Source organism: Penaeus japonicus, unplaced genomic scaffold (genome assembly GCF_977035675.1).
Source record: "Penaeus japonicus unplaced genomic scaffold, GWHDUDI00000001_assembly GWHDUDI00000008, whole genome shotgun sequence".
NCBI classification, from domain to species: Eukaryota; Metazoa; Arthropoda; class Malacostraca; order Decapoda; family Penaeidae; genus Penaeus; species Penaeus japonicus.
Window position 1 is genome coordinate 961,755 of NW_028234410.1, and position 13,423 is coordinate 975,177.

The 13,423-nt window shown below is 37.7% G+C and overlaps 1 protein-coding gene across 1 annotated transcript in view; it reads left to right on the forward strand.

Moving 5' to 3' along the window:
- thoc5 (THO complex subunit 5) overlaps window positions 1-9,664 on the forward strand; it is an 11,490-nt gene extending 1,826 nt beyond the window's left edge. The window contains exons 2-15 of the mRNA XM_043016059.2: window positions 1,595-1,732; window positions 1,911-1,991; window positions 2,476-2,685; window positions 3,126-3,311; window positions 3,630-3,737; window positions 4,611-4,757; window positions 5,118-5,244; window positions 5,407-5,509; window positions 5,619-5,838; window positions 6,380-6,549; window positions 6,770-6,957; window positions 7,374-7,489; window positions 7,790-7,986; window positions 9,489-9,664. Of these exons, the coding sequence (XP_042871993.1) occupies window positions 1,595-1,732; window positions 1,911-1,991; window positions 2,476-2,685; window positions 3,126-3,311; window positions 3,630-3,737; window positions 4,611-4,757; window positions 5,118-5,244; window positions 5,407-5,509; window positions 5,619-5,838; window positions 6,380-6,549; window positions 6,770-6,957; window positions 7,374-7,489; window positions 7,790-7,986; window positions 9,489-9,552 (2,055 nt within the window). The 3' untranslated portion in view covers window positions 9,553-9,664. The remainder of the gene's footprint in view (window positions 1-1,594; window positions 1,733-1,910; window positions 1,992-2,475; window positions 2,686-3,125; window positions 3,312-3,629; window positions 3,738-4,610; window positions 4,758-5,117; window positions 5,245-5,406; window positions 5,510-5,618; window positions 5,839-6,379; window positions 6,550-6,769; window positions 6,958-7,373; window positions 7,490-7,789; window positions 7,987-9,488) is intronic.
- The last annotated feature ends 3,759 nt before the right edge of the window (window positions 9,665-13,423 follow it).

The window sequence follows — 13,423 nt, forward strand, 5'->3', positions numbered from 1 at the left end:
CTTTATCCAACAATACCGGACATTTGACACACAATTTTTCTTATTTCCAAATCTATAACTATTATTTATGTAAAAATACCATGAATTATCGGTATAATCGGATAAAGACACAACTGAACATAGTGAAAAACTAACCTTATGGCAAGACGCAGTTTTAATTATAATGTAACACCGTAAAACTCTTTTCTTCCAGTAATGTAAAATAAGCGAGGTATATTATTTTGAAATTGATTTTAAAAAATGAGTAAGGAGATGTTTCCACTACACTGACAAACTGAAAACTAAAAGATATCAACTGCTCATGTGCTGACCTTGCCTGTGGAAATACAAAAAAATATTGCTAATAGGTATTGATGTCACGTGTCAATAATAGCACCAATAAGGAAACAATTGATGTAACTGCCAAATTTATTGATCAATTACAGACATTTGAATGGTGAGTACGATTCTTTGTTCAAATTTCAAAATCAGTAAGGAGATGGCTATCGAGTGCACAGGTTGTAGATATACACTGTGGGGCTTTATTAAGTTATTTCATAAAGATGACAGTTCAACACTTAAATTCTTACGAGATGACTTGTGACCTGGCCCCTCTTATGCCTCCAATTAAGGAAAGTAATGCACACATTTGGATTAAAGATGTCCCTGTCATACAGTGGCTTGAAAAAGAGGAGGGGGTCCGGGGGGGGGGGGGGGGGCAAGCCTTCCTCCCCCTTAGCTAGGGCTAATCTAATAATTAGGTCAGGTTAGGCTTTGATACCGAAAAACTTGTTTAAATCTCCCGCCAGAAATCGTTCAGGGCTGTCTAGATGTGGACGCATGGTGGGGTGGGGGTGTAACTCAGAAACAAAAGGTTTCTGGAGGAAATGAATATCTTAACTGTGCAAAACACAACAGAAACTACCCGAAAAATATTGTGTCATACCCAGAAGGTTGGTTGTGTCTTTATCCAAATTTACTGAATTACCATCTAGATGGCTTCTAAACTTTTTTTTAAGGTATTATCTTTGCAGAAGATGATTATAGAGCAACAGTTTCCTATCCAGCTTTGCCATCATACTGAAGAGCATGCATGCCACTCTCCTGATTTACTTTCTCTAAATTATTTTTACAGTTGCTTTATGAAATTTTATGTAAGGATGTATTGTCATGCCAGTGTGACGTTTCCAATGCAATATTGCAATGGCCCGGCGTAGGGGTTTTCACTTATCGCCATACCCCGTCAGGAAAGGGTTAATGAGCAATATGTTAAAACAACTTTTACACATTCTGAAATATTGGAAAAATTTAGTTTCATCATCAATTAACAGGCTTTCTCTATTTTTTCCAACTCTTGTATCCATCCACATACAGCCTGTTCCTCTCTATCCAAAATTATGGCAATCATTGTGAATTCCATGCCCTTAAACATTTGCTATCTTGGAAATAACTGATTTCACTCTGTACAGTGTCACTGTGGATATGTATGATATACGTCACTGAAGCATCACAGATTTCACAGGCACTGAACTGATGTGGCACCACTGATGTGTGTGTGAATTGGCCTTTATTCTGATAAACCACTATTTTTTCCTAATTTTTTTATTATTCTCAGGCTAGCTTAGAGCATGAGTGTCAAGAAGCTCGACAGAGGACAGAAGAGGAGGACCAGGAGACTGTGGCCAAGATCACCCAACACATTCGCTCCCTCATGAAAGAGATCCTCAAACTAAAAACAGAAAAGCCCGACCAGGTTGGTTGGTTCAAGATTTCGCAATATTCTGATAGAAAATTTGTGGTCAGAATCCATATATTTAGCAGTGTTTAGCTGACTGAATGCTGGAATATCAATAACTGATATAGAGGAATTTTGGTAACATATGCAAACATTTCTTAAGTCCAGTGAACCAGAGTGTTTTTCTTTTTTTCAGTGGTCAAGTGAAGTGGAAGATCGGCGTGTGCAGGTCCTTATGTTAATCTTGTCTTTACGGCGCTTGAGCAGGGTGCAAAAGGTATGTTGGCAGCTTTGTTTATATTTAGCCCTTATTCTGTATCCCTTTGCATGCGTGCATGCACGCGTGCGCGCACGCACACACACACACACACACACACACACACACACACACACACACACACACACACACACACACACACACACACACACACACACACACACACACACACACACACACACACACACACACACACACACACACACACACACACATACACACACACACACACACACACACACACACACACACACACACACACACACACACACACACACACACACACACACACACACACACACACACACACACACATACTGTTAATGTAAATATGTATGTATTTATTTTATTTTATTTTTATTTATTTTTTTTCCCCCCCTTCAAAGATACATTGTATTTTATATTATATATCTTATAAAAGATATTTGAAATAAGTAACATTTGATCACAAGGCAAACACTTATATCTTGAATTCACATATCAGGTGCGTGTTCGTGATGCTCGTGACAAGACAGCTGAAGCACGTCAAAGTGTGGATGGTGTTACCCTCCAGTTGCAGAACCTGCTGTATGAGGTCGCTCACCTGAAAAAGGAAGTGAGACGCTGTCTGGAATTCCAGTCGGCAGACCAGGAAATCGACTTGGTTCCTGTGGAACAATTTTACATTGAAGCCCCTGAGTCCATCAGCCGCCCAGTGAGCACACTAATTTTATTGTTGCATAGTTAATCAGTGAAGAATAATACATTGTAGTGTATTCTAATCTAGAGATTCCCCCTCCCCTCTCTCTCTCTCTCTCTCTCTCTCTCTCTCTCTCTCTCTCTCTCTCTCTCTCTCTCCTCTCTCTCTCTCTCTCTCTCTCTCTCTCTCTCTCTTCTCTCTCTCTCTCTCTCTCTCTCTCTCTCTCTCTCTCTCTCTCTCTCTCTCTCTCTCTCTCTCTCTCTCTCTCTCTCTCTCTCTCTCTCTCTCTCTCTCTCTCTCTCTCTCTCTCTCTCTTCTTTTCATTCTACCTATTACACTTTTATGTTTTTTTTTCTATCATTTTTATAGTTTTCCCCAATATTTTTAGAGCTTAGATTCTCATATATCTAACATTCCTGTCAGTTGAGATGGATGTTACTTTGTTTCATGTACAGACAGAGACTGTGGACAAGCCCCATGAGCAAAGGCTAGCACGTTTGCAATGGGAACTAGAGCAGCGGCGTGGCCAGACCCAGCTCTTTGATAAGTTGACTCAGGAGAAGGAGTCTGTTGCTGACATGATAAGTGAGCAGGAACGAAAATTGGCATCTTTGGCACCCAGAATTAATAGTATTTTGGAGGTGAGGTTTGTTTTATTCTTAGTGCCTTTTTTCTTTTACATGGCTGTATCCCTATAAGATTTGTGATCTTAGAATCAGATAGTGTGTTTGGTTTCAAAAGGAGTTGTTCATATTTTTACCAAATATTGATATAATTTTTACAGACAGGCACTGCCTTACATACATGTTTTGAATTTGATGTATATGTCTCCCCATCTTAGAAATAGATCTAAGAGAAAGAAAATGTAGATTTTAAATGCAGCATAGTGGCATGAAAAATGAGCTTAAAATAGCATTTCCCAAAATCATTGATGATGTAATGTTTCTTTGCTTCCTCAGGCAACACGACCACTTCAAGAAGCTCTTGACTTGCCTTTGGATGCTAAGAGGGAACAGCAGAGAATAGTTCAGTTGCTTCCAAGTCCTCTGTACACACTTTGGGTCCAGGTAATGTGTAGGGAGATGAAAATCTCTCTCACTCTCTCTTTTTTCCTTCTCTTTCTCTCTCTCTCTCTCTCTCTCTCTCTCTCTCTCTCTCTCTCTCTCTCTCTCTCTCTCTCTCTCTCTCTCTCTCTCTCTCTCTCTTTTTCTCTCTCTCTTTTTCTCTCTCTCTCTCTCTTTTTCTCTCTCTTTTTCTCTCTCTCTCTCTTTTTCTCTCTCTCTCTCTCTTTTTTCTCTCTCTCTCTTTTTTTTTCTCTCTCTCTTTTTTTTTCTCTCTCTCTTTTTTCTCTCTCTCTCTCTCTTTTTCTCTCTCTCTCTCTCTCTCTTTTTTCTCTCTCTCTCTCTTTTCTCTCTCTCTCTCTCTTTCTTTTTCTCTCTCTCTCTCTCTCTTTTTCTCTCTCTCTCTCTCTTTTTTTTCTCTCTCTCTCTCTCTTTTTTTCTCTCTCTCTTTCTCTCTCTCTCTTTTTCTCTCTCTCTTTTTCTCTCTCTCTTTTTTTTTTCTCTCTCTCTCTTTTTCTCTCTCTCTCTTTTTTTCTCTTTCTCTCTTTTTCTCTCTCTCTCTCTCTTCTTTTTCTTTTTTTCTCTCTCTCTCTCTTCTCTTTATCTCTCTTCTCTTCTCTTCTCTCTCTCTCTCTCTCTCTCTCTCTCTTCTCTCTCTCTCTCTCTCTCTCTCTCTCTTCTCTCTCTCTCTCTCTTCTCTCTCTCTCTCTCTCTCTCTCTCTCTCTCTTGTTTTTTAAGTTAAGGAGTTATTTATAATTGCAGGTTTTACAGTTTTTAAGCCTGACATGGAATTGAAAATACATACAGGATGAATGAGCATCTTGATTTCTTCAGACTAGTCTTTCTTGACTAATATAAAATGACAAACCCTTAAATAGGCATCAGCATATGGCGAAGCATTCGACCCAAACATTAAGGTGGAAGTGAATGGGGATGTAGAAGCTGCCAAGAAACTCATTACGAAGGAGGAGGATTCAAGAACAGAGAACTTCACTGATTCTGAGAATGACCAGGACCAGCAGGAAGTGAGGATAATGCATTTGTATGTTCTGAGATTAGATTGAGAGTGAGTGAATATATATGTTTGTTTTGTTTATTTTTCAGGGTACTTGACATTGATATAATTAATGCCATTGCTGCCATATTTTTATTTCTTGAATTTTTGTCACCCTCCTAAACTATCAAATTGCACTCTTAACATAAAAACATCACTAAACTGTCAACACATTGTAATGTAATGTACTCAAAAAATAAAAATAAAAATGAAAATTAATTTTAGAAGGTTAATTTACAGGTCAAACCTTAACCTTACTTTGAATTATGAAGTGAAAGATAAGCAAAAATTACTCTTGAAACCCAAATGATTAACCACTTGTCTTGCCCAGGAAAACTTGTCTCGCAAGAAGAGAACTCGTAAATCACAGAAGATGGACACAGATGATGTGGATGATGGAGTCAAACAGATTCTCGCTTTACACCCACTGTCAGTTAAAATTTGTGTCAACACCAAAGGTAAAAGGAATGCATCTTTGATTTGATAAATGAGAAATCAGTCATTTATTTTATATTTTGTAATGCTGACATCAGATTAGAGAAATATTGTCTGTCAAATAATGATACAGATATTATGATGTTTGTGATTATTCATGAGTTTTTGATATACCCCTTCTGCAGATGGCAACAGTGTGGTCATTACATTTAATCATATGCAAGTTCTGCGGATAGTAACAGTCAAGTGCTCTGTCCACCTACAAGAAAAGAACAAGTCAGTGCTATCGTAAGTAATGTTTCTTCTTGCTTTTTGTGAGCAGTGCTTGTTTAGGGTGAGTTGGTAATTTTTTTTCTTCAGAGCAGAGAAAGAGGCATGCCCTTTATTTTATTTTCAGAGATGTAATTAGTGGTGACACACTCCTGAATTGCCTGTTTCCTAATGATGATGGAGAGGAGTCGCCAAATCCTGCCAACTTCTTCCAGCTCATCCGCCTCCAGATCCAGCTAAAAGACCACCTGGCATCCACAGGACGTCCTTACAAGTGGGCACAGAATCTCTCTGGCTTGTCATTCTCTACAAGTGAGCAGACCATCTCAGAAGAGGGACAAGACAAGGTGGATGCTTGGGGTTACTTTTGTTGTAATACTAAAATAATCTCGGATGTGTACAATTCATTTTGGCCCATTTCATTTGTATTAGGATATTTTTTATTGTCATTTATTGCAATCAAATCATGAATATGATTATCAATTATTTGTTCCTGGTTATAAATGCTGAATTTCATGAGAAACACATTTAAAATATCCAGTGATATGATTATATTAGCATACTACATCCAGTAATCACCAGTGCACAGAACATATGAATTTCCAATATGAGATGCACAGGGTTATGGCTTAACTAAGGAACAACATACATTATACCTGAGAAGAGTAATGGTTACTAAGTGACAAAATAGTTCTCATTATTGTTGGTGTAATAGCAAAAGGGTGGATGAAATCCTGAGGTATTAAAATCTACTTTTGTCCTTTGATGAGGGCCTTCTGATGTATTCATCAATCATAATTGGTGAAATTTTCAGGTCCTTCCACCACACATACATAGCATTTGTCAGCCATTCACACTGACCATTCTTTTATGATATCTAAATTTCAGGCTGGAAATTCAGCAATGACTACAATCCCACCAGTAGAAAATGAAGTTGTTGTCTGGCAAGATAGTGCTGAACACATGCAAAACACTATTCAGGCTATTCGTCGTAGATTGCAGGCTCGGCTAGCATTGCACTCACAGTTAGTGAATCTAGAAACGGCCAACTCCACAAGGTAATGAACAGTCGCAAGTGAACACCCACACCCATACTTGCACACATACTAGTGTGCATTTAGCCACACTTACACATTTAAACACTATTGAAGACAAACACATGACTCTTTTGTCTAGATTTTTTTATTTACTTATATGATTGATATGCATAATCAAGATAAAAACACATGCTTTCTAATACTGCTGTTATTTTTACCATCCCTTGCCCATCCCTTCCAGCTCCATTGCAGTTCCAGCAGACCTTTTATGTCAACATTTTCCGGGTAAGGTCTGCACAGAATTCAAATCTTGGCGATCACTCACATGGTCAGAATATAAGGCTGCACCTACAACACAGTTGCTGCGAGAATATGGTGTGGTCACCCAACAGCATCTGTTGTTCATAGCAGTTTTTGAACGTAAACATGGTGAGTTTTTATTCTCCTTAACTTTCAGAATTGTGAAGGGTTTGCTAGTTGCAGTGGTCTTTGAGAAGTTATTTATCTTTAGATATAATAAGATTTGAATGCCTGAAAGCTTGGAAGAAAAATGAAGAAGCTTTTAGCATAATGTTGTACAGTTTAACATGAGAGTTTCATTGGTCTTTCTCTTGTTTTTTTATATTTTAAAGTAGGATTTAATTATAACGATCCTTTTGTGGGGGATGAAGGGAATAAGTTGATCCTATGGTTTAAGGAAATTGAAAGTAGGAACAGGCATTCATTTGTTTTGCTTATTGATAGAAGTGATTAAAATTTTGCCATCAGATTGATTGTAGTCCCTTCAAAGCATCAAGCCACCATGTTTAGTTATTTGTTTAAACCATGCTTCCTTCCCTGAGCAGTCCACCTGGAGGCTCTTGTCGCCATTTCCCCTGATCACCCGAACACGGTGCCGGTCTTCTCCCTCTCTGTGCATTGGGAAGGGCATCATCAAGCCACCAATAATCCACAGCTCAGAGTAAGTAACTGTGCATATTAACCATGTCTGTGTGGCAGAGTTGTAGAAAAATAGGTTGGTGTAGCATTATGATGCAGCCCTTCAGGCATGTGCAATTAATGTTTGAATGATAGCACTTTTCTTAAATGTAAATTCAGCCAGTTTGGATAGATGATTTGACATCTTACCATTTTTTTTTGCAGTGCATGTACAGATGTACATTATTCTGCAAATGAACTATGAAATCTCTCTCCCTCTATCCCTCACCCTATCCTTCCTTTTTATCTCCAGTATTTAAGTTTCTAATTGTTCTCACATCAGCAAATGGAGAAGGAAGTCAACGTTCACTGGGATGAACTGGTTTCCACTAGAAATGAACAGCTCCACCTCCTGCCTCTGCTTCTGTACCGCTTGGCAGTGTGTCTGGATGTGTTTACTGAGGCTTACAGTGCTCATGCAGATGCTCACAAGCCCGACTCCCAGTTTCACAAGGAAAAGATCTTCTTCAGACCTGCTAGGTAAGGTTCAAATATGGAAAGCATAAGCTTTGCTTGGGCAGTCAGTACTTATATAATGTCACGATTACGGTTATCTTCTTCCCTTTAGCCCATTGGCCGCAGTTTTAATAAAATATGTATACAGAAATGTGGCGGGTTTATGTTGTATGGCACGGTGTCATCCACGTTTATGACCGATGCTGCCTTGACAGCAAATCATGCCATCCACTATCAATGGGTTAATGACATTTTGGGGTTAGATTTACTTTATTATCACTATATATAGGCTTATATCATCATATGTATATTTATTTGAATTATATTTTATAATTAAAGTTAACCCATTGCAGACCAGAATTTTTTTTCTAGCCTGGTCAACATGACGAGCACTAGTGCTCCTTATGCTGCACCCAGGTGTGGTTTATTTTAGAGCAAGGGATCTTCATGTGGCATATCACGACCTTCTGCCACTCTATTTCATTTTCTCAGTATGATACAAGAATCATTAATGTTTCTTTTTTTGTGAATTGACTATATTGTGGGACTTTTTTGTGCCATCTGAGTCTTTATCACTGTTGTATTATAGTGTACATATTAGTTCATGTTCTATTTAATTTTCTCAGTATGATACAAGAATCATTAATGTTTCTTTTTTTGTGAATTGACTATATTGTGGGACTTTTTTGTGCCATCTGAGTCTTTATCACTGTTGTATTATAGTGTACATATTAGTTCATGTTCTTTATACTCGGTATGATAAAAATATTAGTTTTATAGGGGGCAAAATGCAACTTTTTTGTATTCGTTTATTTTCACAAACAAGTACAAAAGAACTAACCATCCCCAATGAAAATACATGAAAAGATGTAGAAGAGGAAGGAAACATAATCATATGACTGCGAGTACCACAATACAAAGTATTATTGTATGTCACTGTTTTCTGAAGCTGGTGCTCGGTAGAGATAATGGATTGGCAGCCTTCAGGGCTTTCCTTCCTGCTGGTGCGGAGGGTGGTGCCATCCATGTTTGGGATATTAAATTAAACCTATTTTGGTGAATATTACGATAATTAGAATAATTATACAGGTAAATACCATTATCAATCACAGAGTCAATGCTCTTAGTGTAATAAACATTCACAGCTCACTACTTCGTCAAATGTGCCATGATGACTGTTGTTATGGTCCTTTACACAGTGGGTTAATTAGGATAGAAATGGTAAATCTTTGAGGTATTTAATTACTTTTTAACTAATATTTGTTGCCATGATTATGATAATCCTTACTGATGTCATCAGCAGTAGCATTTTGTCTTATTTCATACACATTCATGATTGATAGTGTTTATTTTTTTGCTCATCAATTTATTTATACTTTCCTTTGATATAGATTTGTTTCATATAAATCATCTAGGAAGTCCAAATACACAGCATAATAGTTTTGTTTTACTTTCAAATTATCTAGTGTTGTTTATTTTTCTATACTGGATATATGTGTTCACATGCCATTTCTCTCTCCTTTCAGGGGACCTGACCGAGCATTTCCTTTCAAGTATCATCCAAAGCTTGGAGTGTTCTCACAGCGCTAACTTTTGTAAAATGTAATAACCTAAGAATCCATATGTGTATCTTTTTTCTTTATTTTCTTTCTCTTTATATCAGGAGTATTTCATGTCATCAATAAAATTTAGAATATATTTAGTAAGTGGTATTTTTTATATCCTTAATATTTTTTTTAAGTTTGAACTGTATAGTGAGAAATTTTATGAATCCATAATCTAATATAATGTATAGAAAATCAACAAGAAATAGTGTTTTGTCACAGTTATTCTCAAAAACAGTTTAATTCTACAGAAATAAACAGTGATTCCACATTGCCATCTCGAAATTATACCCAGTTGGCGTGCAAAAGCATTAGATTGAGTATTTTGAGCAGTAGTTCTAGACCAAATCACTGATGATTGTGGACATGACTGGTGTTGTGATCTCAGAGTCTGATCCTCCTATCAGTTAGGAATCTCCTACCAAAATTGGGGAAGCAATCTCGAAATTGATGCAAGTAAAAATAAGGCTGCAAGTATTTGTGACATCCCACATGAACTGCTGCAGTCTGGTGGTGAACCCAAGGTTTGTGTATTACATGCTGTCATGGTTTCTATTTGGCATGCTGGTCATCTCTCTCTGGGACGGGAAAGGGCATCGCTGGGAATGCAGTTTTCACTGATCAACTACACTGCTCAGCATATCAGCTCATGCTCATCCGTCTGTAAAGCATTAGAGACTGCAACAATCTGGATTCACTCCTGGCCAGTGTACAGAAGACCATATCCTTGCACCATGAGTCATTGTAGAGTAAGCGGCTGGTATTCCCCCCTCCTTCCCTCTCTCTCTTTCTCTATCTATATCTATCTATCTGTCAGGAAATGACAAAGTATTTACAAGTATTATACAATATTTTAGAAAACATGTTATTCTTTGCAACTATTTACTACTATCCTTATCATAAAAGAGTGATATAATTTTGAAAAATAAATTAATCTAATCACTGAAAGCCCCTGTCTCCCTGCCCAAACACTTTGTAGAAGACCTCTATTAGTGTAACTGCCCTTTGTATACATTGTGAATATTAAGAAAAAATAGGTGTTAGTGTTATTGTCATTTTGTAGGGCTGCTTGTAGGTTTGGGTTGCCAATTTATTTTCACAGAGGGCAGGATCAGTACCTTCTCTCCCAGACTGATTCATTAACCCATCCCCGACGGGGGATTTCTAGCCTTGAATGTCCAAATGCCGGGGCGTTCGAATTATTAGGCCTAAATCAATTGAATGGCTGGCACAATACTGTGCCGCCCGGCCACTGGGCTTTTGAATGCGCGGTACACATGCTGTACCACCCGTCCAGAGAGGGTTAAAACTCAGAGGATGTAGGCCTTTTCAGTTGCTATTTGAAAAATATGAAGTAGCAGCTAAGGATTTATTGATAAATAAATCCTGGCAAATTTCCATTCATCATAAAATGTAATATATATATGAATCTTTATATTATTAACCTATTGCGGACCAGTGTCATGACACATAACAGAGGAGCTTTGACCTGACGACTGGTGTCATGACACATAACAGAGGAGCTTTGACCTGACGACTGGTGTCATGACGTATATGACGTTTGAGGATTTTGGATCAATTATTTTATTGTGCTATGAGTATTGAGTGAGTGATGACAGTTAGTCATAATTACTATAATTACCTTCAAGCAAAATGGGTTTCATCTAACATCTAAAACCTAGATGGCACTACTTTCTCCTAGCACTAGCAAAAGATAGGGCCTTGAATGGCACCCATCCACAGTCTCTAGCAAGTACAATCTTTATAGAGTGATAGCACACAGCAAGTTGTCGACCTCATGCTCTAAAATACCGCCAATGAAAGATGTGAAGGCAGAACAAGAAGAGTTAGTTGACTCAAACCATGCCCATTGTCTACGATGTTCCCCTGTGCCAGTAGGGATGCCTTTAACTGACACTCATTGTCATAAGCGTAGGTTTCTTTCCTCTTCCCTGCCTCTATGTTATCTTCATTGTGGATGGTTATGTTTTGTAGACGTTCATGACAGCAGACAAATACCAAAAAATAAAGTTGTTTTTTGTTCTCCCATAAAACAGCAAACTTCTATCACACTTGAGTATAAAAAAATAATGAGTTGATATGGACCCTATACTACAATTTTAGTCAACTCAGCATTGACAGAGCCTGAGATATGACACATATAAGTTTCACAATAAGATATGTTGCATTAACCCTCTCTGGACGGGTGGTACAGTACTGTACCGCTCATTCAAAAGCCCAGTGGCCAGGCGGCACAGTATTGTGCCAGCCATTTAATTGATTTAGGCCTAAGCATTCGAAAGCCCTGGCATTGTGACATTCAAGGCTAGAATGCCCCCGTCGTGAGTGGGTTAAGCTGCCTTGCTCTGAAATAAAACCCATTCTGGAGACTGGATGGGTTAAAGAATGTCAATTTAAAGAAACAAGCAATGACACATTAATCCATTCCCTTACATTCAATAGCTGAGCTACATGGTCTTCCCATCTCCCTTATCCCTTTGGTTGTCATAAACATAACTGATCTTCCTCACCTAATTTATGCCCTTCCTGATGCCCTTCATTCCCAATGCTTCTGGTTAGCCATAACCCGCTGATATGTTCGTATCAATAAAGTCTACTTTTATGAATCTAGTTAGAGTTTACACCAGTGGTAGTTGGTCTTATGTCCTTCACTTTTATACACCTCTCCTCTGACCTTTTCAAACTTCTACATGTATATCATATGGCCTGGTGGCCTTTCCATTCTTCATCTTTCAATAAACTTATTTATTGGATAGTAATTTTACTGTCACTTTATCAACTCGGTAGTGTTCGAACCTTCATTTTATTTTTTTGATGGTTTCCCTTCATCCCTTGCATTATTTAACATTGATGTTTTACTTCAACCACTCTTGTACACACACAAGCTTTTGGTTTATCACTGCCGACACCACCTTTTACATGTTATTTGGATCTTCATAAAAGCTAGAGGGGTAATTGGTGAATTTTATCAGAATTATGATGCGAATAATATGTATCATATATCTTCTTTTGAGAAGTCATGCTTTTCCTATGTTTGTAGGAATTAACTTAATTCATCACTACTCCATTGTTATTATTTTCAGGACACAATCCATGTTAGGTTATACAGGAAACCAGATGCTTAAGATACGATTACAGATATCACAAACCTTTAATTATAATAATGTATGAGAGATCTGTGACCTATCATGGTATGTGGGAAGTACTTATTCTGCAGGTACTCTAAGGATTTGCTCTTGTAGCATCAATCTAGATTTTAAATGGTTCATAAATAAGCTCATAACTGGAATGGATCACATATTTGGTTAAACCAAGAATTTCAGAATATGAAGCTATGAGATGCAAACTAGTATAAATTTAGTCAAGGAATCATCAGATGGAGAATATTTATCATACACCTCTGACTGCCAGAAGAGAAAACGTAAAATGTTAATTCCAAAGGCTAAGTGAAAGCCAAGAGAGACTGCAATTCCACGGAGGTAAAGAAAACAGGACAGTAATAAAAAAATACATGCTTTATTAACAACCCTCATCAAACATTGTTAGTTCATTCAACATATTAACAACAATAAATACCTACATATTAGCTGTGCAAACAATAAAAAAAAATTAAACTCATTTCTCACCCCAGTCCTACTGTTGTTGGTGCTTTGATTATTGTGATGATTGAATGTGATAATAATGATAATAACAATAATGATAAAGATAATGGCAATGCTGATTAGAACAATAATGATGATTGTGATCGTCACCATCATCCATATAGCATCCGACTGACCAGAAACGCCTCCACGAACGCCGCTGGGCTTTGAATCCGGATTTCGGCGCATGCCCTT